The sequence below is a fragment of the Papio anubis genome, chromosome 6, assembly GCF_008728515.1.
Source record: "Papio anubis isolate 15944 chromosome 6, Panubis1.0, whole genome shotgun sequence".
NCBI lineage: Eukaryota > Metazoa > Chordata > Mammalia > Primates > Cercopithecidae > Papio > Papio anubis.
In genome coordinates this window covers 84,924,987-84,947,628 of record NC_044981.1, presented here as the reverse complement: position 1 = coordinate 84,947,628, position 22,642 = coordinate 84,924,987, and the positions used below count along the sequence as shown (strand labels likewise).

The window sequence follows — 22,642 nt, the reverse complement described above, 5'->3', positions numbered from 1 at the left end:
ATCTACCCTGTCCTTTTAAATTAAATATTTTACTTTTTATTTTAAAATTTTTATTTTTAATTATACATAAAAACAGGGTGTCACTGTGTTCCCACTCTGGTCTCAAACTCCTGGGCTCAAGCTGTCCTTCTGCCTTGGCCTCCCAAAGTGCTGAGATTACAGGCGTGAACCACCGTGCCTGGCCTACCCTTCCCTTTATCTACCACCTTACTATATTTAAAAGTTGGGAAGCAGCATCACCCAAGAGGTTAAATTTTGTTCTAGAAATAAGTTTGGTTGTATTGCAGAAGGTTACTTAGCATTATGCATATTTGTGTTTTCTTTCTAGGGTTTTTGTTTGGGTTTCTTAACACAGCTTGACAGGGCATCACACCCAATAGTTCAGAAGCTCATCTGTCAACACATCGTCTCTGGCAATGTCAAGAGTCTGCTGAAGCAGGTATGTTCTTTTGTTATTTTTGACTTGTTATACTTGAGAGGCTGAATCACCAAATTTTTAGCTGTTTGGTTTTTTGTTGTTTTTTTTTCACATAACTTTTTAATTATAAAGGTAATCTGTTGCAAAAAGTTTAAACATTACAGAAACGTACGTTTAGATGGTGCAAGTTTCCAGTAAGCGTGCTCTTTGGATATTTAAATACTGTGGATAATGTTTCCAGATAAATTGTATAATGTATGTATTTTATTTTCTTACATATCCGAATTTTGGTATGTATGTGTTGATTTATTGAGGTAAATTGTAATATGCATTTAATGTAAGTGGGACTGTCTCATAAGAATATTCTTTTTTTTGGAGATAGAGTCTTGCTGTGTCGCCCAGGCTGGAGTGCAGTGGTGTAATCTCGGCTCACAGCATTCTCCCCCTCCCTGGCTGAAGTGATTCTCCTGTCTCAGCCTCCCGAGTAGATGGGATTACAAGCACATGCCACTATGCCCAGCTAATATTTGTAATTTTAGTAGCGACTGGGTTTCACCTTGTTGGCCAGGCTGATCTCAAACTCCTGACCTCGTGATCTGTCCGCCTCGGCCTCTCAAAATGCTGGGATTATAGGCATGAGTCACCGTGCTTGGCCCATAAGAATATTCTGTAGCTTTCCTTTTTAAACTAACTGAATCTTGGGTATATTTTTGGTTTTGTACCAGAATTTATTGTGACTTGCCTTCTAAGGGCCACATATAATTTCACTGGATGGGTACACCATAGTTTCACTATCTGCATAGTTTAACTACACTGTTAAGTATAATCTATACCTTCTGATTGATGGTTGGGCCTTTTCTGAGGGGGCATTAGTGGGGGCACTATTATAAACAATAGCCATTTTGGGTTTGACAGGAAATTACAGAATAGCATGGGACTGAAAGAGGCTGAGAGAAACTGACTCACAATCAACATGTAAATTGGCTTGTTTACATGTTGATTGCTTGTTCATTAGGAAGAGAGAGCCCTTGGGACTTGGGGTTTCTTTGGACTCAGCCTTTTAAAAAATTGTACAAGTAACACATGCATAAATACATAAATACTTTTGGTAAATTGTGAAAACATTGAGAAAAGGCTCAGGCTTGCTTTTACCATTGTTGTAATCAAATACCAGTCTCTTCCAGTTGGTCTTTTTTTGTGTGTGTGCCTCAGGGTGTGACAGAAACTTAAAAAGATCCTTCCTCCCCTCCCCCTGTTGCTTCTCAACTCAACTGAGGATGCCTTAAAAGCAGGGCCTAGACGTGTAGCTTGAAATCTGGGGCCCAAATGCTCTAGAAGAGTACTTTTCCATAGTTACAGATTTGACCACCATTTAGCAATTCTTTTACTTATAAAAATGGGAATTTATATAATCGAACCTAGTAACTTAAACCATATCTCAGCAAAGTTATGTCATTATCCACAATATTATCCTTAATGGTCTAGTTGCTCTAAAAAGTCAGTTTTATTTTTAATGTCTTCCAGGCAATCGAGAGTGTGATACTGCAAAACCTCCTTCCTTACTACAACACTGGCCCTTTTTCGGGGAACGTGGTTTATATGAAATTCATGTTTTTGTTAAAAATACTTGGAGTGGGCATTTTGATATGTGAGAGAAGAAAACTGATACATAAACCTTCTGGGAATTTGTTTTGATTCAGTTTTTTTTCCAAACCCACCTACTCCACTTCATTTTTTTTTTTTTTTTTTTTGAGACAGAGTCTCGCTCTGCCGCCCAGGCTGGAGTGCAGTGGCCTGATCTTGGCTCACTGCAAGCTCCGCCTCCCGGGTTCATGCCATTCTCCTGCCTCAGCCTTCTGAGTAGCTGGGACTACAGGCGCCCGCCACCTCGCCCGGCTAGTTTTTTTGTATTTTTTTAGTAGAGACGAGGTTTCACCGTGTCAGCCAGGATGGTCTCGATCTCCTGACCTCGTGATCCGCCTGTCTTGGCCTCCCAAAGTGCTGGGATTACAGGCTTGAGCCACCGCGCTCGGCCTCCACTTCATTTTTAAAACCAATATATAACACCATTTTGTTGTCATTCCTCACAATTTTATGTTCGTATTTCACCCAGTTTTAATGTTGAAAGTATGCAGAACAAGACAGCTTGTTCAACAAGTAGCTCTTTTCCTACTTTATGCCCTTCTCTGAAAGAATGTGCAACTGTGGGTTATTCCTTGAACTTCTGTGTCTTTCAGCCTATTCCAGAGCCAAAAGGAGGTCGGCTTATCCAGGTTGAAGGTTACTGGATTGCGGTGGGAGACAAGGAGCCTACAATAGATGAGACATACATTCTCACATCTTCTGTGAAGCTGAACCTGAGAGATATAGTCCGAGTTGTCTCTGCAGGGTGTGTGGGTTTTTTTCTCGCTGTCCTGAACTTGATACAGGCATAGGCACTGATGACATTTTGGTCTAACTCCCTTAACTTTCAGAGGGCTTTATTCTTTTTTTTTTTTTTTTTTTGAGACTTGAGTCTCGCTCTGTTGCCCAGACTGGAGTGCAGTAGCGAGATCTTGGCTCACTGCAAGCTCTGCCTCCCGGGTTCAGGCTACTCTCCTGCCTCAGCCTCCCGAGTAGCTGGGACTACAGGCTCCCACCACGACGCCCGGCTAATTTTTTTTTTGTATTTTTAGTAGAGATGGGGTTTCACCATGTTAGCCAGGAAGGTCTCGATCTCCTGACCTCATGATCCGCGCACCTCGGCCTCCCAAAGTACTGAGATTACAGGCGTGAGCCACTGCGCCCGGCCCGGAGAGCTTTATTCTTATTCGTTGGCCAACTGAACAGTTACTTACAAAAGTCAGTACTATAACTTTTTCCTGGTAGAAAACATTGTTTCTAGTTGTGCAGTTTTGGAGGGAGCACTATGGATGCGGATGATTTTATCTATCTTTAAAGTTGTCTTTTGTTATTTTGCTGATAAATACCACAAATTATTCAGTAAATGAGTAAAAGTTCTACTTACAGTTTCTTACAAATGTTGCCAGCATAGTTGGAATTGCTTTCCTTAGTATGTTTTGAGGAATAATTTTTACAAAGAAACTTCTCAGTGTATAGGAATAAAAATGTTCTTTGCTTCTTGCAATTTCCAGAAATGTAAAAAGGAAAAAAAAAGAAAAAAATGCTCTTTTAATGATGCTGTTAAATGATGTTGTCATTCTTTAGAAAACAAACAAACAAACAAAAGACAGTACTTGGCCAGGTGCAGTGGCTCATGCCTGTAATCCCAGCACTGTGGGAGGCCAAGGCGGTTGGATCACTTGAGCCCAGGGTTTTGAGACCAGCCTGGGCAACATGGCAAAACTCTGTCTCTGCAAAAAATACAAAGTTTAGCTGGTCTTGGTGGTGCATGTCTGTAGTCCCAGCTACTCAAGAGGCTGAGGTGGGAGGATCGCTTGAGCCTGGGAGGTCGAGGCTGCAGTGAGCTATGATTGCGCCACCACACTCCAGCCTGGGCGACAGAGTGAAACCCTGTGTCAAACAAAACAAACCAATACTCAGTTGTGGTTTCTCAGCTTTGTAATTTTTTGTTTTAAGTTGCTTAATTGGCTAATCTTTTACAGAACCTATCCAGTGCTGATTCAGGGAGAGACATCAGTTGGTAAAACAAGCCTGATCCAGTGGCTGGCTGCAGCTACTGGCAACCACTGTGTGCGTATTAACAATCATGAACACACGGATATCCAGGAGTACATTGGTTGTTACACATCTGACTCCTCAGGGAAGCTTGTCTTTAAAGAAGGTAGGGTTAAGATTCCATTCCATGAACATAGGTATTTATTCTTTCACACACGTTTCCTTAAGTAATATTCTTCATCCTTTCCAATTGAGAGGCACATGGACCTTTGCTGTAACAACCAGCTTTTCTTGATGCCTGAGCTAAGATAGTTAAGGGGTGATGCATAAGTTGCTGGCTTTCTTTAGGTTCTACTAACCTTGCTGGCTGTATACAGGACTAGGGGCAAATTTTCAAGACGGGAGTTGAACTGCTGCTTTATTTTCTAGGGATTCAGAGAATAGGGTTGGTGTTAGCCAAAGGAAGTTGGGAATAGACAACAGAATGTGGTGACTTAAATGAAATTAGACTGCAGGGGAAAGATTATACAAGAAACATGAGGTATTTTCAGCCTTGGATTCTTTTCTGTGGGGGAAAAAGGGGACTATTTTAATTGAAAATTGTTCCTCCTTGATGTGCAGTGTCATAATTTGTTTTGAGGCAAGACTAGCTACAGAAGTTAATTTGCTTTGAAATTTAATGATAACCTAGGATTTGTTGATTGTACATAACGCATTTTAAAACTTTGGACTGATTTATACACTGTTTGTTTCTTCCTAGGTGTTCTTATTGATGCTATGAGAAAAGGCTATTGGATTATTTTAGATGAGTTAAATTTGGCCCCTACTGATGTGTTAGAGGCACTGAATAGGCTGTTGGATGACAACCGTGAATTGCTCGTAACAGAAACACAGGAAGTTGTTAAAGCACACCCTCGGTTTATGCTTTTTGCCACTCAAAATCCCCCAGGACTTTATGGAGGCAGAAAGGTGTGTAGCATTTGTCTCCTTTCAATTTGTTACCACATCAGATCGTAGATTTTTCATAGTAAGGATGAAATGTTTTTACCTCTCCTTTAATATTTTATGGTGAATGTCAGAGCCTCCATATTGGAAATTAAAAGGCACCTTTTACCGTATTCTTTCTGTGCTTTGTCTAGGTCCTTTCTAGAGCCTTCAGGAATCGGTTTGTGGAATTGCACTTTGATGAGTTACCTAGCTCTGAGTTGGAAACAATCTTGCACAAGCGGTGTAGTTTGCCACCCTCTTACTGCAGCAAGTTGGTTAAAGTCATGTTGGATCTTCAGGTACTTAGTTTCAAATGGAATGTGTTGATTATAGTTGGTGATCAAAATTTCATGGCTGCTTTTGTTAGAAAAAAGAATCTGTGGATGTATTTTTCCAATTAGAGATTTTTTTTTTTTTTTTGTAAGACACGGTCTCACTCTACTGTCCTGGCTGGAGCGTAGTGGCACAATCATAGCTTGTTGCAGCCTCGACCTCCTGGGCTCAGGTGATCCTCCCATCTCTGACTACTCACTCCTTAGTAGCTGGGACCACAGATGTACATCGCCATGCCAGGCTACATTTTTTTTTTTGTAGAGACAAGGTTTTGCCATGTTGCCCAGGCTGGTCTCGCACTCCTGGGCTCAAGGGATCCACCCACCTTGGTCTCCCAAAGTTTTGGGATTACAAGTGTGAACCACAGTTCTTGGCCTTCAAGTAGAGGTCTTTTAAATGCTTCCCACTAATATATATTGTTAGTTTTCTTTTATCAGTCAACAACTTTACATCATTAAAATTTTTCTGATATTTACATATGATGATAATTTTGTATTTGTTCATAATATTGAAGCATTTTGTTTAGAATGGAATTTGGCTTAGGGAAAACTGCAGTTTTTGGTTTTTAAATGGATATAGTCCTTGAATGGACATAATTAAAGAGATCAATTCTTTATGGCTCGCCCTAGTCAGCTGCAAAGCTACAGCTGATCTTTACAAATTCCATTTATCTTATGGAGTTAAATTATTCTTTTTTTTTTTGAGACGGAGCCTCACTCTGTCACCCAGGCTGGAGTGCAGTGGTGCGATCTCAGCTCACTGCAAGCTCCACCTCCTGGGTTCACGCCATTCTCCTGCCTCAGCCTCCCACGTAGCTGGGACTACAGGTGCCCGCCACTACGCCCAGCTAATTTTTTGTATTTTTAGTAGAGATAGGGTTTCACCGTGTTAGCCAAGATGGTCTCGATCTCCTCACCTCGTGATCCGCCCGCCTCGGCCTCCCAAAGTGCTGGGATTACAGGCATGAGCCTCCTTGCCCGGCAAAAGTATTCTTTATCAGAAAGTATACATTGTCAAACTTCTTTTTAGAAAGCTAATCATAATGAAGACTCCTATCATTATGGTTCCACGTTGTTTCACTAATCTTCCTGCATCTTTGCCACCATTTGCATTACTTTTTGTTTGTTTTTTGAGATGGAGCCTTGCTTTGTCGCCAGACTGGAGTGCAGTGGTGTGATCTCGGCTCACTGCAACCTCTGCCTCCTGGGTTCAAGCGATTCCCCTGCCTCAGCCTCCTGAGTAGCTGGGACTACAGGCGTGTACCACCATGCTTGGTTAATTTTTGTATTTTTAGTAGAGAGGGGATTTCACTATATTGGCCAGGATGGTCTCGATGTCCTGACCTCGTGATCCGCCCACCTTGGCCTCCCAAAGTGCTGAGATTACAGGTGTGAGCCACTGCTCCTGGCTCATTTGCATTACTATTAATCATCTTTTTTGTATGTGGCATAAGAAATGTGGAATTCCATTTTATATTATTAATTTAAAAATGAATTTGAACACTTTTCTTCAGAATATTACAAGTTATTTGCATTAAAAATTAATCTTATTCAGTGAAATGAAATTATTTTAATGGGAGCATAAATTTGTTACAAATTTTATATACATTGTACTACAAACTTACCAAGCATTGCAGCTAATGCCACTTTTCATTTGTTTTGATACTTCGACAGTCCTATCGCAGAAGTTCTTCAGTGTTTGCTGGAAAGCAGGGCTTCATCACCCTTCGTGATCTGTTCAGATGGGCTGAAAGATACAGATTGGCTGAGCCGACTGAGAAGGAGTATGACTGGCTACAGCATTTAGCCAATGATGGTGTGTTTTCAGTCAAATGCTCTCAATATATAGTTATGTTAAATGTCAAACTTTTTATTAAAACAAATCTTGCCTCACATTGTGATTGATACATACATTTGACTAGGTATTCCAGAGAGCCTGTTTCCCTCCAGTTCTAACAGCTTTTGTAAGTGATCTTATTCCTGCAGGCCTCCGTGCTAATAAGGACTGGTTGCTAAGGTTTTCTTACTCTTTGCTTCAGGTAGCCACATGGGGGAGTCAGGATATGGGCATAGCCTCTTTGGGAGTTTAGGCAGATGGTTGATGGTAGCTTTGTGGGCCATTTTTCTGCAGTGTCACCATAGGTGGTCTGGCTAGTGCCTTACAGACATACAGAAAGTTGATTTGTCAGAAAACATTGGCATTCTGAGAGAAAGAATTTATATAACGCAAGACTCAGATTTTGTTGTTTTCCTTTAATGCATGGGAAAAATGTGTTACTGTTCGTGATAGGATACACAGTGTTTTGGAATCTTCTGATTTGAAAAGTGCTGATGATTGATTAATGGGCTAGTTAATAAGTAAGAAGAGTATATAAAACTAGTAGAAGAGATTTTTTCTCTACTTGTAAAGAATATTTACATAGAGGAATACTTTTTAAAAAACTTTTTTTTTTTTTTTTTGAGACAGAGTCACCCTCTGTAGCCCAGGCTGGAGTACAGTGGCGTGATCTCAGCTCACTGTAATCTCCACCTCCTGGTTGCGGGTCCTGGTTCAAGCAGTTCTCCTGCCTCAGCCTCCTGAGTAGCTGGGATTATAGGCATGCACCACCATGCCTGGCTAATTTTTGTATTTTTAATAGAGATGGGGTTTCACCATGTTGGCCAGGCTGGTCTTAAACTCCTGACCTTGTGATCTGCCCACCTCAGCCTCCCAAAGTGCTGAGATTACAAGAGTTAGCCACCGTGCCCAGCAAAACTTTTTTATTGCGGTGTAACATACAGTAAAGCATTTTCCCATGTAAAGCATCACCTAGACCAATATTTAGAATATTTCCAATAACTCAGTAGGTCTCTTGCCAGTGGAGGTAACCACTACCCTGACTACTGTCACTACTAACTGACTCCTGTCTGATTATCACTACTAATCTGATTGAAAAGAATTTTGCCTGTCCTTGAGTTTCACCTAGCTGACATCATGCAGTATGTAGTCTTTGGGTTCTGGGTGTTTCACTAAACCTGATGTGAGATTCAGTCATGCTGTTATGTGTATCAGGACTTCATTCTTTTTTCTTTTTCTTTTTATATGGTAATCCACTGTATGAAGATGCCACAGTTTCTTTATCCATTCTCTTGGTTATGGACATCTGGATCATTTTAATTTTTTAGTTATGAATAAAGCTTCTCTGAACATCGTGTATGTGTCTTTTGACACACACATGTTCATTTGTGTTTGAGGATACTAGAAGTCCTATTGCTGAGGCATAGGGCAGGTATATGGTTAGTTGTAATAGGCTCTCCTAGTTTTCCCATGTAGTTTTTCAGATTTCTACCTCACCAGCAACGTATGAGAGTTGCTCTTGTTCCATATTCTCAATGTCCCTTGGTGTTTCCAGTAGACACTTGATGATTCCTTTCCTCCTCTTCCTCCTCCTTCTCCCAGGTTACATGCTTCTGGCAGGTCGAGTCAGGAAGCAGGAGGAAGTCGATGTGATTCAAGAAGTCCTTGAGAAACATTTCAAGAAAAAATTGTGTCCTCAATCTCTTTTCTCCAAAGAAAATGTTGTAAAATTGCTGGGTGAGTAGGCCAAAATCCCTAGAGGAGTATGATTTGAGTTGTACTCATTAGAATCTAAATATTTATTTTTTCTTGGATAGGTAAATTGTCTACTCAGATATCCACATTGGAGTCTAACTTTGGCCACATCGTGTGGACTGAGGGCATGCGGAGACTCGCGATGCTGGTGGGAAGGGCATTGGAATTTGGCGAACCTGTGCTGCTGGTTGGAGACACTGGGTAAAGATCTGTGACAGTGACTCATGAGGGTTCATTTCAATTCCATGGGATTACGTGAGTTATCGCTGAAAAACTCATGAAAGTATTAATCCCCCCTTTCTTCCTTCTTCTTTTTTCTCTTTTTAAGGAAGAAACTAAGAGCAGGTGGGGGGCTAGGGGAGGGATAGCATTAGGAGAAATACCTAATGCAAATGATGAGTTGATGGATGCAGCAAACCAACATGGCAAATGTGTACCTATGTAACAAACCTGCACATTCTGCACATGTACTCTAAAAAAAAAACAGAAGAAACTAAGAGATCTGTTACTGTTTAGTTTCCTCTACCTTCAGACTAGTTCTTTGTTTATGGAAAAGAATGACTTTATTATTACTATTTTCGGAGATGGGGTCTCACTCTGTTGTCCACGCTGGAGTGCAGTGGTGCGATATGCCTCACTGCAGCCTTGACTTTCTGGACTCAAGTGATCTTCCTGGCTCAGCCTCCCAAGTAGCTGGGACTACAGGCATGCACCACCACCCTTGGCTAATTTTTAATTTTTTTTGTAAAGTCAGAGTCTCAGCTGGTTGTGGTGGTTCATGCCTGCAATCACAGAACTTTGGGAGGCTGAGGCAGGTGGATCACTTGAGCTGAGGAGTTCGAGACCAGCCTGGGCAACATGGCAAAACCCCGTCTCTACTAAAAATACAAAAATTAGCTGGTTGTGTTGGCGTCTGCCTGCAGTCCTAGCTACTCAGGAGGCTGAGGTAGAAGAATCGCTTGAGCCTGGGAGTCAGAGATTGCACTGAACTGATATCATGCCATTGCACTCCAGCCTGGGCAACAGGAGTGAAGCCCTGCCTTAAAAAAAAAGATGGAGTCTCACTGTGTTGTCCAGACTGGTCTTAAACTCCTGGGCCCAAGTGATCCTCCTGCCTTGGCCTCCCAAAGTGTTGGGATTACAGGCATGAGCCACTGTACCTGGCAGGAATGATTTTTTGCTTCATCGCATTGAGGGCAGTTTTTGTCTGTTTAGTTCTTTTAAACAGTGAGATTCATTCTTTACGTGTATAGAGAAGAGCAGATAAACTAGTGTCTGTTGAAAGTCTATAAAGTCTGTAAGGATTAGATTTCTTTTCCCTCCCTTGGTGGTGGCTTTTTTTTTTTTTAGGCGGCATTTCGCTCTTGTCGCCCAGGCTGGACTGCAATGGTGCAATCTCGGCACTCCACAACCTCCGCCTCCCGGGTTCAAGTGATTCTCCTGCCTCAGCCTCCCAAAGTGCTAGGGTTGCAGGCGTGAGCCACTGCGCCCAGCCGGTGGTTGTTGATAGAACTAGGATGGAGTTTGTGCAGTACATACCTTCTGGATAAGGAATATGGGAGAGTGCAGTCGTGCAGAGGGGTGCCGTGAGCCTGGGGTTGAGGTTCCACATTGGCCAGCACTGTTTGCTGCTGCAGTGAGACTCCTACAGTGGTTCTTCTCTTTTGCTGAGGGGGGTGTTTGTGGATGTGTATTTGAAACACATACCTTGTTAATCAGTTGCATATCTCTAACAGGTGTGGGAAAACTACTATCTGTCAGGTATTTGCAGCCTTGGCAAATCAGAAATTATACTCTGTCAGCTGCCACTTACACATGGAGACATCCGACTTCCTGGGTGGCCTGCGGCCAGTGAGACAAAAGCCAAACGACAAGGTTTGTCCAGCAGCAAGTGTTCCAGTTATTTTAAAAAACTGCAGTTAGCTGTGCATGAGTCTGTGGTGGGGTTTCTGGAGCTGGGTTCTGGTTTGGTTAAATGTGCATATCTGCAGATTTTCTCCAGTCTACAAGGGCCTTCACAAGCATTCTGGTGCGCAAGTTCTGTCTCCTGTTCTCAGATTCTTACTTTCCTCGGAATGCCTACTTCACCCCTGGAAACACCAGCCAGCTGCATGTATATTGTCTATGGAGCCACCTGCCCTTTAATTTTCCCCACTTTTTCAAATTGTAGGAAGAAATTGACACATCAAGACTCTTTGAGTGGCATGATGGGCCTCTGGTTCAGGCCATGAAGGAGGATGGCTTTTTCCTCTTAGATGAGATCTCATTGGCCGATGACTCTGTCTTGGAAAGACTCAACAGGTATGTGCCTGAGAGGTTTGCCTTCTGTTTGATATTTTTGCTCAGGTGATTGATGTGATTTTTATAGATAATCTTGTGCACAGTAGTACTCCTCATAGGTGCACCTTAGTAAATGCTTGAAATTATTGGTGTATTACCATGTCTTTTGGCTTTAGCATTCAATGTTTCCTAAATTTCTAGGTTTTTTTTTTTGATACAAATAACCAGAACAATGGGATCGTGGAATGGCAGGGCTAAAACATGAGCCAAAGTCAAAACTATTTTTTAAGGTGAATTATAGGCCTACTCTCTTAATATTTTGAAAGAACTGTAGTCAGAATCCTATCCCATGGCTGTAAGCCGTCATTAGACCTCAGACCAATATGAATCTTGATGTAGTAACACCCATTTTTTCTCTTTTGAGATATAGTTTACATGCATAATTTAGTGAGTTTTAGTAAGTTTATAATCCCATGATGGGTTCTTCTTGCAAGCTATATGCATAGAACTGAGTCACTGAGTTAGTGGTATTGCAATAGAGAAAGAATTTAGTAGTTGCAGAGTTAGCCAAGTGGAAGGACAGGAGTTTATTACTCAAATCAGCTTCCCTAAAAATTTAGAAGATAGAGGTTGGTTGGTTGGTTTGTTTTTTTAGACAGAGTCTTGCCCTTTCTCCCAGGCCGGAGTGCAGTGGTGTGATTTCAGCTCACTGTAACCTCAACCTCCCAGGTTTTATTCTTGTGCGTCAGCCTCTTGAGTAGCTGGGACTACACATGTGTGCCACCATGCCTGGCTAATTTTTGCATTTTTAGTAGACATGGGGTTTCGCCATGTTGGCCAGGCTGGTCTTGAACTCCTCACCTCAGGTGATCTGCCCACCTTGGCCTCCCAAAGTGCTAGGATTATAGGTGCGAGCCACTGCGCCCTGCTTGGAGGCTAGGGTTTTTTTGTTTGTTTTTTGAGACGAAGTCTACCTCTGTCACCCATGCTGGAGTGCAGTGATGCCATCTTGGCCCACTGCAACCTCTGTCTCCTGGGTTCAAGCCATTCTTTTCATTCAGCCTCCTGTGTAGCTGGGACTACAGGCATGTGTCACCACTCCCAGCTAATTTTTGTATTTTTAGTAAAGATGGAGTTTCGCCATGTTGGCCAGGCTGGTGTCAAACTCCGGACCTCAAGTGATCCTCCTGCCTCTGCCTCCCAAAGTGCCGGGATTACAGGTGTGAGCCACTGTGCCCGGCCGAGGCTAGGGTCAGAGGCCTAGGGAATGGGGAATGCTGTTGGGACAGGGTTGAAATCACAGGAAGTTGAGTTGTCTTTTTGCCCTGAATAAGTTCATGGGATCGTAAGACCTGTTGAGCAACTTTCTTGGTATGGGTTTCTATTCTAGGTGGTGCTAGCCATTCTGTCAGAATCAGGGTCTGAAAAGTACCTTAAACACTAATCTTAGGTTTTATAATAGAGATGTTATAGGAGCAGTTGGGAAGGTTATTCAATCTTGTGACCTCTGGCTGTGTCCTGAGCCGTAATTTTAACCTTGTAGTTAGTTTTATGAAGGTAGGGGTTAGTTTTGGGAAGGTTAGTTTTACTTTTGTTTTAAAGTTAAACTATAAACTAAATTTCTCCTGTACTTTACTTGGCCTACGCCCAGGAATGAACAAGGGCAGCTTGGAGGCTAGAAGAAAGATGGAGTCAGTTAGGACAGGTTTTGTGGGTTTTTTTTTTACTGTCATAACTTTTTGTTAGATTTTTTTTCTCACTCATAATTTTTGCAAAGGTGATTTCAAGCTTTGCAACCATCACAATTTAGTTTTTGTGTTTTGTTTTGAGACAGTGTCCTGCTGTATTGCCCAGGCTGGAGTGCAGTGGTACAGTCTCAGCTCATTGCAGCTTCTGCCTCTTGGGTTCAAGTGATTCTTGTGCCTCAGTCTCCTGAGTAGCTGGGATTACAGGCGTGAGCCAACACACTTTGCTAATTTTTGTATTTTTAGTAGAGATGGGTTTTCACCATCTTGGCCAGGTTGGTCTCCAACTCCTGGCCTCAAGTCATCTCCCCACCTTAGCCTTCCAAAGTGCTGGGATTACAGGCGAGAGCCACTGTGCCTGGCCCACAATCCAGTTTTATAACATTTCCATCATTCAGTAGAATCCTTTGTGTTCATTACACTAAATTTCTGATTAATCTCTTTTTTGTCTCTGTAGATTTGTCTTTTCTGGGTATTTCAGTTAAAAGGTCTCTTCTCTTACTTTGCGTTAATGTTTTGAGGTTCATTCCTATTTCAGCACGTATTATTAATTTGTTCCTTTTTATCCCGAATAGTATTGGATATACCACATTTTGTTTATCCATTCACCAGTCGATGATATTTGAGTTCTTTCTAGTTGTTGGCTATTATGATAAGGCATGCAGTTTGTTTATTTTCTTGCAAGTTATTCATTTTTAAGACCAATGCCTTAATAGGTTGTAAGTGGAAAAGTTTTTTTTTCTGATCAGAAATAGCCATTATTACACAGGAATTGAGATACTGAGTCATTTTAAAATTTGTGATAGGAAACCGTTAACTAAAGTAAAAATTCATTAGATAGGTGATAACTTTTTTTTTTTCTTTTAGAGAGCATTGAAGACTGTAAAATAGAAAGATTGTATAAGCCCTTTTCACTGTTCTTCAATTTTTCTTTTAGTGTCCTTGAAGTAGAAAAGTCTCTGGTATTAGCTGAAAAAGGCAGTCCAGAGGACAAGGATAGTGAAGTAGAGCTGTTGACTGCTGGGAAAAAATTTCGTATTCTAGCAACCATGAACCCTGGGGGTGACTTTGGAAAAAAGGAGGTAAAACTTTTCTGATGCACATTTTCTTTCTAGTTTTTGACCTCAGCTTACTGGTACTTGTAAATATAGTATGTAATAATGGATTTGGAATTTTATGTTAGGTAAAAACTGGGTAAAAGTTTAAAAACCCAAAAATATTTTAAAATAATTATTGGGTTAGAAAACAATTCTGACACAAATATCTCCTTATTTGATATCTCACTTTGTGTATGTGCCTGAAATGTCATTGTTACAGTCACTTTACCTAACTCTTTACATATGTTACCCTGAGAAAGCTCACAGGAGCTCTGCAAGAAAGTTATTATTGTAGTTTTATGGATGAGAAAAGTTGGATCTGAAATTTAAATGTAACCTCTGTTTTTAGAGTCCACTTTCTTAAACACACCTCTGCTTTCATGAGTGGTTTTAAAGTGACAAAAAAGTCACAACCAGGAACCTCTTCTGGTTTGTAGATGGAGCTTATTTGTTCTCGTAAGGGTTATGTGTGTCACTTTCGGACTGCTGGTAAAGTAAAGGGCAGAGGGTACTTCCTATGTTCAGAGGGTTGTGTTCAGATATATTCGGGAACCAACAACCTTGTTGGTTTCCGGCTCAAGAAACCTTTCAGTAGAGAAGTCAACACTATGTGTTGGATCCTGATCTATTAAAGTTAGGAAGAGAGTGGTGTAACAGGTCAGGGATGATGAGAAGAAACAGAGGGGTTGATCTTAAATAGGGCAATTAGAGTGTTGGTAATTTGGTGAGTAGCTGAAATGATATTTTGGGCCTAGGTTTCCTCAGTATCATAAGATGAAAGATTGTCTCTGTGCTTCAAGATATGCTCTGAAAAGAGGGAATAAAATACATCACATTCAAAATACAAAAACTGGCTTCTGGGCAAGTAGAAATGCCACAGAGAGGTCTGATTTCAAGTTTGTGTATATTAGCTTGGCTGTCAGATTATCTTGTTTTCCTTAAGTAAATGCTTGCTGACTTTTACCCAAAGGAAAGTTACTTTTTAGTTTTGCGTGCCTAACAAGCAGAGCAAGGTAGGATGCTGGACGCCAGAGGTACTGGTTGTCTAGGATACTGATAAGGTACACACACGTATTCTTTATTCCCAGGTCTCTGTGGTAGACAGAGATATGATCTCTCAGATAGATGATCATCAAGTAAAAGGAAAGTAATAACAAAGTAGTCAGACAAACCAGTAATGATGCTTATGGGGCTTTGCAAACATTTGTGAATAGTGTTAACTGACCTTGTGGAGGGAAAAGGAATCTACAGGGGCTAAGGCCCTAAGACTGGAGTGGCTAAACAATTTCTAGTTCTTTAAGAGGTAGAATATATACTTTTTAAAATCACACTCCCTTTGAGCCACATAAAAGAACTTTCTTCCTCCTATATCAGACTGCCCTTCTCTGTGGGAAGAGAGGTATTTATTTTCTCTGAAGTATTATTTATGTACCTGATGCAAAGTAAAGGTAAAGTAAAAGGAAGAATCTTTACTTAAGGGGAAGAGTTCAGATTTGACTGGGACTGGCTGGAATCCTGCTTCCACTACTTAGTCTGTAAGGCCTGTGGACCATGTCTATTAAGAAAGTGATGATGATACTGGAAGGTGTCATGGAATGTAAGGAGCCAAGACAAAGTACGTCTTCAATTAATTATATCTGATAGTAGAAATAATAATAATAATAATAAAAAGTGTGTAGTATTTGCTGGACTTAACAGCTAACAACATTCTTTCAAGACTTGTTTTACAGCTTTCCTTATAGTTTTAAAAATTCACGTTGGAGTTTTGTGTTTCTTATAGCTGTCTCCTGCCTTAAGAAACCGGTTTACAGAAATATGGTGCCCTCAAAGCACAAGCCGTGAAGATTTAATTCAGATAATCAATCATAATCTTCGTCCAGGATTGTGTCTGGGCAGAATAGATCCTAAAGGTGAGAGTTTGCAGGTGGTGATGGTAGTATTGGATCACAGCAGGGTTTGTGTTGGGAGTTGAGGGATCTCTTACAGGACATTAGCCCTGTATGTGTATGGCGTGTTGTAAGAAGAAAGGAGATAAATAAATGAAACAAAGTAGACAAGGAGAATATGGTATTTTTCTGTTATCTTCTGTTAAAGTGTCCCATCTTCATATTTTCATCATTACCACTTGACACAATGGCTGTAGAATTCCAGCTGCATTTCTTTAGTTGTCATATATGAGTATGTTATTCTTTCACTTTATTTAAAAATTTTTTTGTCGAGGTATGGTGGCTCACACCTGTAATCCCAGCACTTTGGGAGACCAAGGTGGGCGGATCACCTGAGGTCAGGAGTTGGAGGCCAGCCTGGCCAACATGGTGAAACCCCATCTCTACTAAAAATACAAAAATTAGCTGGGCGTGGTGGCGGGTACCTGTAATCCCAGCTACTTGGGAGGCTGAGGCAGGAGAATCGCTTGAACCCAGGAAGTGGAGGTTGCAGTGAGCCAAGATCGCACCGTTGCACTCCAGTCTGGGCGACAGACTCCATCTCAAAATAAATAAATAATTTTTGTTATGAAAAATCTCAAGCCTGAGGAAAATAGATTAATATCCATAACTTAGAATTAACAATTTAAAATATCCAATAAGAGTCAACACTCTTACTATGTGGTTCTTTTTGTTTTTGAAGCCTGTATTGGTTTGATGTCTGCATATTTATCTTAGACATTCAATGGAATAAATTTAGAACCCAGATCTGGTTCCAAGACTAAATACATAGTTTTTTGGATCATTTTTTATATTCTTAAAGAATTTTAAAAAAGATATCTGCTTCTTTGAAATTGGAATTCGTGGCTATGTTCAGCTTTTTAAAGGTGCCCTTCTGCACATTTTCAAAAATGAGCAGAGTAGCTGTGGAGAGCATCTAATCTGCATGGAACCCATTCTCACCTGTGGTGTTTTAGGGACCACTGACTCTTTAGTCATCTGAGCAAAGACTTCTTTTTAAGAATGGCCCACGGTGAACTGCCACATTTATAAGTATACACACTGCTGCTTGAATGGCCAGAATTCCCCATGCCTTGTTGAACTTCCTTTTTTCTCTACAGTCTTTACCAATATCACAGTCACCCAGTGGCACAAGAACTGACTAAGCCTGTAGTTAGTTGTCAGACTCATTTGAAGGGCTTGTTGAAATGCAGCTTGCAGGGCCCCACACCCAGTGTTTCTCAATCAGCAGGGTCAGAGAATTTGCCTAACAAGGCCTCCCCTCAGGTGATGCCACTAATGTTGGTCCAAGGTCCAGGCTCAGAGCCTCAGAACTCAGAACCCATAACTCTTGTGTGCTGTTTGCAGTGGCACATTTATTGTGAGAATGCCAGTAAAAGGAGTATAATACAAACTTTTTTGTGGGGGGGGTTCGGGGAAGACAAGGTCTCTGTCACCCAGGCTGGAGTGCAGTGGTGGAATCACGGCTCACAGCAGTCTTGACCTCCTGGGCCCAAGTGATTCTCCTGTCTCAGCCTCCTGAGTACGTGGCACTGTAGGCATGCACTACCAAGACAGGCTAATTTTTGTGTTTTCTTAAGAGATGGGGTTTCACCATGTTGCTCAGGCTGGTCTGGAACTCCTGGGCTCAAGTGACCCGCCTGCTTTGCCCTCACTAAGTGCTGGAAACTATAGGCAGGAGCCAGAAGGCCAGAGGAGGCCTGAAGACAGAAATCGTTAATCAAGCGTGATTTATCTTTTGGCTCTGTGTTGGAGCTGGATTCCTTCAGGAAGTTACCTCTTCATCTCCTATGGGCTATGCTTATTCCTTTGTTATTTGGATTGTGATAAGAATGACAGAGGGTTGAACTGCTGTCATGACCATGCTTGCTGCATCACCAGTGTGCTCCATGCAAGCATGGGAGCCCTGAGGACTTACCTCTGAGCCCCACACCTTGTCCTTAAGGAACTTGTTTACTCCAGGCTTTCTAGGCTACACAGCAGCAGACTTCCCAGGGAGGCATTAGAGACCTTGAAGGGAGCATGGTGAATAAGGGAAGTGGCTTAATAATTCACAGTTGTATTTTCTAGAAATAGATCAGGAAGGCACACATAAAAACTTCTTTAAAAAATTGTGAAATATAAAACAGGAAACTAGACATAGCTTTTTGTTTTTAGATTTTCTTTAAAGATAGTTAAGATTTGATGAATTTATTTATTTTTTTGAGACACAGTCTTGCTCTGTCACCAGGCCAGAGAGCAATGGTGCAATCTTGGCTCACTGCAACCTCCGCTTCCCGGGTTCAAGCGATTCTCTTGCCTCAGCCTCCCGAGTAGCTGGGACTACAGGCGTGTGCCACAATGCCCAGCTAATTTTTGTATTTTTAGTAGAGACGGAGCTTCACCTTGTTGGCAAGGATGGTCTCGATCTCTTGACCTCGTGATCTGCCCGCCTTTGGCTCCCAAAGTGCTGGGATTATAGGCGTGAGCCACCGTGCCCAGCCGAATTTAATATTTTAACTAACAGTGTCCTTCTAAATTGAATTCTGATCCTAATTGTAGTACTTATACTTATTATCTTAGAGTATATAAATACCACTCTTCTACTTAATTTCTCTAGTATTTTTAGTTCACAAATCTCTGTAATAGTATTATCCATATATTCATAGTATGAACAAAACAAAAGATTCTAAAAGCCAGGCATGATAGTACGTGCCTATAATCTTAGCTACTCAAGAAGCCAAGGTGGGAGAATCCCTTGAGCCTAGGAGTTTAAGATTACAGTGAACCATGATTATACCATTGCACTCCAGCCTGGCAACAGAGTGAGACCCCGTCTCTTTAAAAAAAAAAAAAGATTCTGAGAAATTGATGTGTTTAAAAAAAAATTGATCTGTGAAAGGCACATAAACTGCTTTTTACAATCTCAAACTTTTGTAAACAGTACTTCTGTGTTACATTGGTATAATGTACCAATATTTAGTACATTAACCAATACTTTAATGAACCATTCTGTTTCATTAAAACAGCTATCGGCCGGGCACGGTGGCTCACACCTGTAATCCCAGCACTTTGGGAGGCCCAGGCGGGTGGATCACGAGGTCAAGAGATCGAGACTATCCTCGCCAACATGGTGAAACCCTGTCTCTACTAAAAATACAAAAATTAGCTGGGCGTTGTGGCACGTGCCTGTAGTCCCAGCTACTCAGGAGGCTGAGGCAGGAGAATCGCTTGAACCCGAGAGGTGGAGGTTGCTATGAGCCGAGATCATGCCACTTCACCCCAGCCTGGGCAATAGCGTGGGACTCCATCTCAAAAAAAAAAACAAAACAAAAAACCAAAAAACAACTATCATTTATAATGACTTCCTTGTGTTATATTCTAAAAGTAGAGATAAGAAACTGTATAGTTCTCCTTAGATAAGGTCAGATTGCTCTCCAGAAAGATGGTATCGTTCACAACACTGCCAGCAACATAGTGAATGTGCCTGCTTGCCACAGTCCCTCCATCAGGGAGTTTTCTCTCTCTCTCTCTCTTTTTTTTTTTTTTTCCCTTCTTCCTTTGAGACAAGGTCTGGCTGTGTCATCCAGGCTGCAGTACAGTGGCACAATATCGACTCACTGCAAGCTCTGCCTTCCAGGCTCAAACCATCGTCCCACCTCAGCCTGCCAAGTAGCTGGAACTACAGGTGTGCACCTCCGTGGCCAGCTAATTTTTGTGTATTTTGTGGAGACAGGGTTTTGCCATATTGGCCAGGCTGGTCTTGAACTGGAATTATAGATATGAGCCATGGTGCCTGGCCTCATTTTAAAAAATACAGTAAAATCCATTATTTTATCCTTTTTAGTTTAGCGGAGGTTTAAAATTTCTTTGTCTTTTGTTATTAGTGACGTGGAACATTGTTTGTGTTTTATTTTTATTTTTTTGAGACACAGTCTCACTCTGTCACCCAGGCTGGAATGTAGTGGTGCCACCTCGGCTCACTGCAACCTCTGCCTCCCAGGTTCAAGCAATTCTCGTGCCTCAGCTACCCAAGTAGCTGAGACTACAGGCACGTGCCACCATGTCCAGCTAATTTTTGTATTTTTAGTAGAGACGGGTTTTCACCATATTGGCCAGGGTGGTTTTGAACTCCTGGCCTCCAATGATCTGCCCGCCTTGGCCTCTCAAAGTGCTGGTATTACAGGCATGAGCCACCGTACCCAGCCTTTATTTTTAATAAATGAATCATTTTGCATTTGGTATTCATTATGTCTTTTGGGGTGATACTCTTCATTACATTTATCATAGGTTTTAATATTCTGTTACCTTTTCATATTTGTTCTAAAAATACATATGTGAACTAAAAATACATATGTGAACCTATTTATCTCTGATGATCTTATTTCTTAAATGATCATAATTTAATTTCTATTAATGGATTAATTTTTTCATTTTCTTTTTTTTAAAAATTTACCTTGAATTTATTCTTCTCTGAAGTGTGAATCTAAGTACTGGTATTTACTGTTTAGTTGAAATAGCATTTAATTTCTTTCCTCATTGTTATTGAAATTTCCCCCTTGCTTTGTCATTTTAAGCTTTTTTTTTATTTTTATTTTTTGAGATGGAGTCTCGCTATGTCGCCCGGGCTGGAGTGCAATGGCACGATCTTGGCTCACTACAAGCTCCGCCTCCCAGATTCATGCGTTCTCCTGCCTCAGTCTCCTGAGTAGCTGGGACTACAGGTGTCCGCCACCACCTCCGGCTAATTTTTTTGTATTTTTAGTAGAGACAGGGTTTTATTATGTTTGCCAGGATGGTCTTGATCTCCTAACCTCGTGATCTGCCCATCTCGGCCTCCCAAAGTGCTGGGATTACAGGCGTGAGCCACCGTGCCTGGCCTTAAGCTCTTTTTAAAGAGTTTTTTTTGTTGTTGTTGTTACCAGTATTCTTCCAACCCATTACATTTCTTCTAATTCACAATATATGTAGCTTTGGAGGCTATTGCTGTGCTTTATATTATAGCAGTGCTTCCTTCTAATCTTTTCTTTCTTTTTAAAATATTCTTTGGTATTCATACTTTATAGATAAATGTCTACTATTGACTTAAGACATTTTGTAAAGTACTCCACTCAATTTAATTGGGATTGCTTTGACTCTATATGTACTAAAGTATTTTCTTTATTTCGAGACAAGTATTATCTGATAGGAAATTGTGATAATTAGAATATTCAACTTGATTCATGAAACAAAATTTGTGAACCCCCCTAATTTGCTGAATTCTGATTGCTGCATAGATATAAAAAAAAAAACAACAAAAAAAACCTTGAATGAATGGCATTGAAAAGATGACATTCTTTATTACATTAAATGGAAAAAAATACATTTATTTAAAATACAAGTAAAATTATAAGATATAAAATTTGCATATTTTCTAAAATAATTGTGATGGAAGTTCAAAACTGTGTCCTAACTCAAATCAAATGAATATTTCTTTGGGCGGTTTTCAGGTCAGTGTCTAAAACTGTAACTCCCAAAGTTTTGTTTTGTTCTTTGGATAGGGATGGACTGCTATTGATGAATCCTTTCAGAATTTGATCAAAGCTGCAGACTGCTTTTGTTAGAAAAAGCATTCATGTACATTCACAGAACTTTGCTTAGAAGGAGCAAAGACCCCTTTTAGGCCACCTGTGTGCCCCAGGTTATGAACTGTTGTTCTAGGATCTCCCACTAACAGCAAATGCTTTTTTGTTTCTTGTGTTTAGGGTCTGACATACCTGAAGTGATGCTGGATTTCATTGACTGGCTGACCCACCAAGAGTTTGGCAGAAAGTGCGTGGTCAGTATCAGAGACATCCTGTCCTGGGTTAACTTCATGAACAAAATGGGGGAGGAAGCTGCTTCGAAAAGGCCAGAGACCATCTCCACTGTGACGTCTTTTGTCCATGCTGCATGCCTGGTGTACATAGATGGAATAGGTTCAGGTAGGTTGTCTGGTAGCTGGTGGGGACAAGGGGCTCGGATAGAGGGGCATAGGAAATGGAGCACGCCCAGGCCTCTGACCCAGCTATTTTACCGAATCACTTCGCAGAACATTTCCAAAACTCAGAATGGCTTTCCTTTTGTTTGTACTCTTTGAAGAGTGGTTGGCACACAAGATACGCTGCAATTTCTCAAAGCTGGTAGACCAGGTACTTAACAAACGTGAAGTGGTGATTATGAGTAGAGTAAAGGCTGTTGAAATGTCTTTGCTTCTAAAGCACTGGCTTTTTTTTTTTTTTTTTTAAACTTTATTAAGTTCTGGGATAAAGCTTAAAATTAAGTGTTAGGAATAAAGCTTAAAATTTTAAAGACATTGAACACTTGAACAAAGGCTTTTTAGCAAAGCAGTTTTATTTTTGTGCAGAGGGGTATTTTTTTGGCCAGTTGCCATGAGAGTACACTTAAACAAAGGGCACGAGAGCCTTTTTTTTTTTTTGATGCAAGTTTTGTTTTTGTATTTTTCTTTTATTGACCGGGATTGGGTTGTATAACTTAAACTAATTTTGATTGGCTAGACATTTGAATTTTTTTAGATAAGGTGGGCATGTAAAACAAAGTAGAGAGGAAGGGGAAGGGGTGTTTATAATGAGTTAGAAAGTTAGTTTTTTTTTTTAAATTAGGAAAGGA

General features: G+C 40.9%; 1 protein-coding gene across 2 annotated transcripts in view; it reads left to right on the top strand.

Annotated features, from left to right (window-relative positions):
- The window catches only part of MDN1 (midasin AAA ATPase 1), a 184,501-nt gene that overhangs the window by 72,172 nt on the left and 89,687 nt on the right, over nt 1–22,642 (top strand). For both annotated transcript variants that reach the window (XM_031667313.1, XM_031667312.1), the window contains exons 22-34: nt 329–439; nt 2,656–2,807; nt 4,024–4,202; nt 4,797–5,005; nt 5,176–5,322; nt 7,030–7,171; nt 8,795–8,929; nt 9,010–9,148; nt 10,684–10,822; nt 11,118–11,248; nt 13,910–14,054; nt 15,850–15,979; nt 21,739–21,957. In XM_031667313.1, coding sequence (XP_031523173.1) covers nt 329–439; nt 2,656–2,807; nt 4,024–4,202; nt 4,797–5,005; nt 5,176–5,322; nt 7,030–7,171; nt 8,795–8,929; nt 9,010–9,148; nt 10,684–10,822; nt 11,118–11,248; nt 13,910–14,054; nt 15,850–15,979; nt 21,739–21,957 — 1,978 coding nt within the window. The remainder of the gene's footprint in view (nt 1–328; nt 440–2,655; nt 2,808–4,023; nt 4,203–4,796; nt 5,006–5,175; nt 5,323–7,029; nt 7,172–8,794; nt 8,930–9,009; nt 9,149–10,683; nt 10,823–11,117; nt 11,249–13,909; nt 14,055–15,849; nt 15,980–21,738; nt 21,958–22,642) is intronic.